The sequence below is a fragment of the Herpailurus yagouaroundi genome, unplaced genomic scaffold, assembly GCF_014898765.1.
Source record: "Herpailurus yagouaroundi ecotype Mexico unplaced genomic scaffold, PumYag 96153, whole genome shotgun sequence".
Taxonomy (NCBI): Eukaryota; Metazoa; Chordata; class Mammalia; order Carnivora; family Felidae; genus Herpailurus; species Herpailurus yagouaroundi.
Window position 1 is genome coordinate 1 of NW_024421415.1, and position 4,526 is coordinate 4,526.

General features: G+C 39.9%; 1 protein-coding gene across 1 annotated transcript; it reads right to left on the reverse strand.

Moving 5' to 3' along the window:
* Positions 1-504: 504 nt before the first annotated feature.
* On the reverse strand, positions 505-2,942 carry LOC121026411 (asparagine--tRNA ligase, cytoplasmic-like). Its single transcript, XM_040469272.1, has 3 exons — positions 2,788-2,942; positions 2,362-2,493; positions 505-1,619 (listed from the first exon to the last, which is right to left on the reverse strand). Exons 1-3 carry the CDS (start codon positions 2,890-2,892, stop codon positions 1,488-1,490), a joined length of 369 nt encoding a protein of 122 aa, XP_040325206.1. The 5' UTR covers positions 2,893-2,942; the 3' UTR covers positions 505-1,487.
* Positions 2,943-4,526: the final 1,584 nt, after the last annotated feature.

The following is a 4,526-nucleotide window of genomic DNA, read 5'->3' on the forward strand; positions in this document are numbered from 1 at the left end:
GAGAGAGAGAGAGAGAGAGAGAGAGAGAGAATGCATGTGTATGAGTGGGGAAGGGGTAGACAGAGAGAGAAAGAGAAAATCCCAAGCAGGCTCCACACTGTCAGTGCAGGGCCCAATGTGGGGCTCAAACTCACAAACCATGAGATCATGAGCTGAGCCCAAATCAAGAGTCAGACACAACCGACTGAGCAGGCCAGGTGCCCCACAGGCCAAATATACTACAAATGCCCTATTTCCATTTGTCATTTCACTTAATTGCAAAATAGGAGATAATCTAATGTGTCCAAAAATAACAAAGATTACAAAACTTAACTAGAACCCACATCTAATTTTTAAAACTTGTTCCTCTTCACTATTATGTAATTTTAATAATACCTACTAAATTTGGTAATATCTAACGTCCCATATACACATTATGAAAAATAAAAAGATTGACAAAAAAGAAAAAGGCATGAACTAATGTAAGACTGAGATGTTCAGCTTTAGAAAAATTAAGCCAGCAAATAGTTTTTATGTGTGTCCATTTATTGATTGCTGGGAATACAGCCTATTGAGAATACATGACATGCATTTTGGGAGAGAAATTAACCAAATCTGAAATGAAGGCATTCAATAAGCCTGCTAGGAGTTAATAAGGTAACACAGATTAGATCTAAAGACACAGTGTGGGAAGACTCAGACAGCCACGTACAATTGTCATTAAGATTCCAGCTGCAAATTCTTTCGGAATTTCTTTATTCTTAATTACTTAGAAATTACCAGGAAAGAGGGAAGCTCACTGCCTCTTTAGCTTAACCTAACGCTAGGAAGCAAAAAAAAAAAAATTTTTTTGCCGTAGCTTCAAATTGTTTAGGGCAATTCCATTTTTACAAATTCTTCCACACCAATTCATATGCTTCAGAATTATAAGCAGCTCTACACAATTAGAAAAGATTAATAACCAATGCAAAAGTGTGTTTGATTCCAGTATCTATTATTGAATCACATTGTTCTAATACTAGCAGATTTTTACACCACACTGTTAATTTTCCCCCAAGATGTTCTAACTCATGGATACAATAAAATGACATAAATTAAAGAATTCCAGTTACACTTAACAGGACGAAACGATTAAGTTACTGGAATGTCTTAGTCCATAATTAAAACCTGTTTAAGTATATATGCGGCATAAATGATGCAAAAATTATAACCTATAATTAGATAAAAATGCTGAAATGGATTTATAACTGTAGTGTTACATGCCACATGTTTCCCCCAAACTTTCTGATGGATATTGTTTTTTTAAATGACAATACCAAAAAAAACCAAAGACAATATGGATGTTACTTGATATTCAAATGATTTGGATTGCTTTTGGTGGTAGAGAAAAAAGAAATAGATAAACATGAATGGAATAAAAAAGGGAAGATTTTGGCTTTTTTTTTGAAAGAGGCAGTCTGTTCCTTTCATAAACTGTATTCTTTGCTTAATGTTTCTGGAGGAATCAGTTATGGTTTGCAACGCTGGACAAATCGTGGGTATAAGCATACGTCTCGGATGTGATACCTATTCAGAATCCAGGTCAAGAATCGTTCCAAGCCCAAGCCATATCCGCCATGAGGACATGTGCCATATTTTCTCTGTTTAAAAAAAAAAGAACAGATGTTTAAAATTTTGTCTAAGATATTAAAATTTTTCTACTGTGAAATGAGTTCACTTATCGTGGTTAAGAATTTAACTCTATTTTTAATTTTTTTATATGTTATTTGTGAGAGAGAGAGAGAGAGAGAGAGAGAGAGAGAGAAGCAGAGAGAGGGGCGAGGGATCCGAAGCAGGCTCCGCACTGTCAGCACACAGCCCAATGCAGGGCTTCAACTCACAAACGGTGAGATCATGACCTGAGCCGAAGTCAGATGCTCAACCAACTGAGCCACCCAAGCGCCCCTAGAATTGAACTCTTATTCTATTTGCTTTCATAGGCCACGTGTGTAGAAATGATTTGGTATGAAAAATAAACCAGGGGTTAAGTGTCACCCTGAAAAGAAGAGATTTCAAACTTTTAACTAAGTCAACGTCCCTGTTTATCAGAGGGAAATGCAAGCTAGCCTAGATGCTGGTAGAATCTAACAACAATTTTTTAAAATTTTAGTAGCAATGACAAGGCCAGCAGCTAGTAGCTTTTCAAATGAAGTGCACATATTATTGGACAACGGTAAAACTAGTAATAATCCCATGCCACACTATTAGAACATCAAGCTGAATATAGCTCGTTCAAACACCAAAGTACCACACTGACTTCTCGCCTTTTAGGTTTCAATTTATACAGAACTATTATAATGAAAACATTTAAGAGTGTAAAAACCAAAACAAAACTGTTCTTACCTGATCTGTGTACCAGTAGTAGGGAGTGGGGTCAATCCCTTCCCTTTTATAACCCGCCAGCATTTCTTCACTATCCCAGATACGCATTGAGCCTCCCACAATCTCACCAACATTTGGCATCAACACATCCACCTTTAAAAACAAGTAAATAAAATGCAGTTACTACCAAGCTGTCAGTCATGACATGGCTCTAGTTTCAACGAAAACCACAATGAAGCTCTTACAGCTAACAGAGCACTACGGATGTAATATTCAAATCCTGTAATTTAACAAGAAATGTTAAACCCAATCAGAAGACAAAACCCACTTCTTTAAATATTGCCATTCTAGATGTATAATGCAGCATTTGCCATGAGCTGTATCTTATTCCAGTGCCAGTCCCCACCCCCTTAAGGAGCAAAATTATGATCTGAATCACAAACTGACAGATTCTGTAAGGCGGGAATCCTCAGGACATCGCTGCATGTAGAAGGACTTGATCTCTACGGGAAATCGACATAGCAAGATGGGCTCATTAATGGTGTCCGTCATCAGTCTCTCAGGAGCTTCTGGGATATCCTGCGGTGAAATAAGCCTTCATTAACATTTACTACTCGAAAGGCAACAAGACAGAGGCAGCTCTCACCCAGAAGCAGCCCTTATCTCATGAATGCAACACAGTAGAGAATACACACCCATCCACAACCCATACCCATGGGTGGAAGCAACAGTTTCTTTCAAAAACAATCAAGGTATTCTAAAAACTCACACGCAGTTATTAAACCAACCGCAAAAAGATCCGCTTCCTTCTACAGTACATCTCAAGAGCCATGCTGCTTGAGAGACGAAAACCAAACCACTCAAGTCGTTATCACTGTGACTAGATACTGTTCAGTTTCTTTTCTCAGGGGCCAGTTTCGTCTAGCTCTGAAGCAAACATGGTCCGCTTAGTCCCATATGGCATAAGATCATCAGTGAATGCTCCAGAATATCACTGGTCTATGCACAGTGTGTTATTAATAACACTAATCTTTAAACTCTCCTGTCATCTGTACTTCTTTTCCTGTTACAATAAATCTATGTGGCTTCAATAGTAGGAAGACAAGAGTCATAAGACAAATAACCAGTGTCAAGTTCCTAAGCGTAACCGCACGTAGAATAGTTAGCCGAGAAATGTTAGATGATGAAGAACAGGGCTAATCCGCTTCTCATTCGAAACATCATCTGGGTAAACCACACATAAATTCAAGTTAAACCTGAAAAGTCTTGTCTCAGTACAAACTGACAGAGAGAACAGGACAAGACTCATTGATATGTTTAACCTAAGAGCCAAACTGGAGCTTAGCAATCACCTGGCACAGGGGTCACCAAGCCCCAGTCCCGGGAGGCCTGTGCCCTCTAAAGTAAAGAGAGGAAATGGGAGATGAGTTGGATAATACTGGTCCCTCAGCTTTCGTCTGCTTTACCTACTAGAGTGAGATTTAACTGGGAGGAAATGGTATTAAAAAAAAAAAATTTAACGTTTATTCATGTTAGAGAGAGACAGAGAGAGAAACAGAGTGCGAACAGGAGAGGGGCAGTGAGAGAGGGAGACACAGAATCCCAAGCAGGCTCCAGGATCTGAGCTGTCAGCACAGAGCTCGAACTCACGAGCTGTGAGATCATGACCTGAGCCGAAGTTGGATGCTTAACTGACTGAGCCACCAGGCGCCCCCAGGAGGAAATGGTCTTACTGCACATTCCAAAAAGTTGGAGGACCACGTATGTACTCTGGTGTCCTCATGTGTACGGGATGACATCAGCGTACAATAAATGCTGACAAGCTTCGAGGGCCTTTTGAGCCTCGGACCTGACTAAGCATTCAATTCACGGAGTCCTCACAACTTGGCAAAGCTGCTCTTACCTCCACAGTGGAGATAAAGAACCAGGGGGTGGGGTCACTGGCCTCCCATTACTCAGCAGTAAGGACACAGGTGGGAGCTAAGCCCACCTGGAGGGCTTCTTACTCCAAACATTGTGCTCTTTCCACTCAACTTTGTGACACTACTTTGCTAAGTTTTAGGTAATAATGATTCTCAAATCTTCAATACAAACATTTTTTTAAAGTGTTTCCTTATTTTTTGAGGGAGAGGGAGGGAGGGAGGGAGGGAGGGAGGGAGAGAGAGAGAGAGAGAGAGAGAGAGAGA

Bases quoted from the DNA above. Each gene is read 5' to 3' on its own strand.
- LOC121026411 (XM_040469272.1), bottom strand. From the start codon at position 2,892: ATGACGGACACCATTAATGAGCCCATCTTGCTATGTCGATTTCCCGTA. The intron at 2,494-2,787 runs GTCAGTTTGTGA...TTGTTTTTAAAG, and splicing joins ATTCCCGCCTTACAGAATCT to GTGGATGTGTTGATGCCAAA. The intron at 1,620-2,361 runs GTAAGAACAGTT...TTTTTTAAACAG, and splicing joins ACTACTGGTACACAGATCAG to AGAAAATATGGCACATGTCC.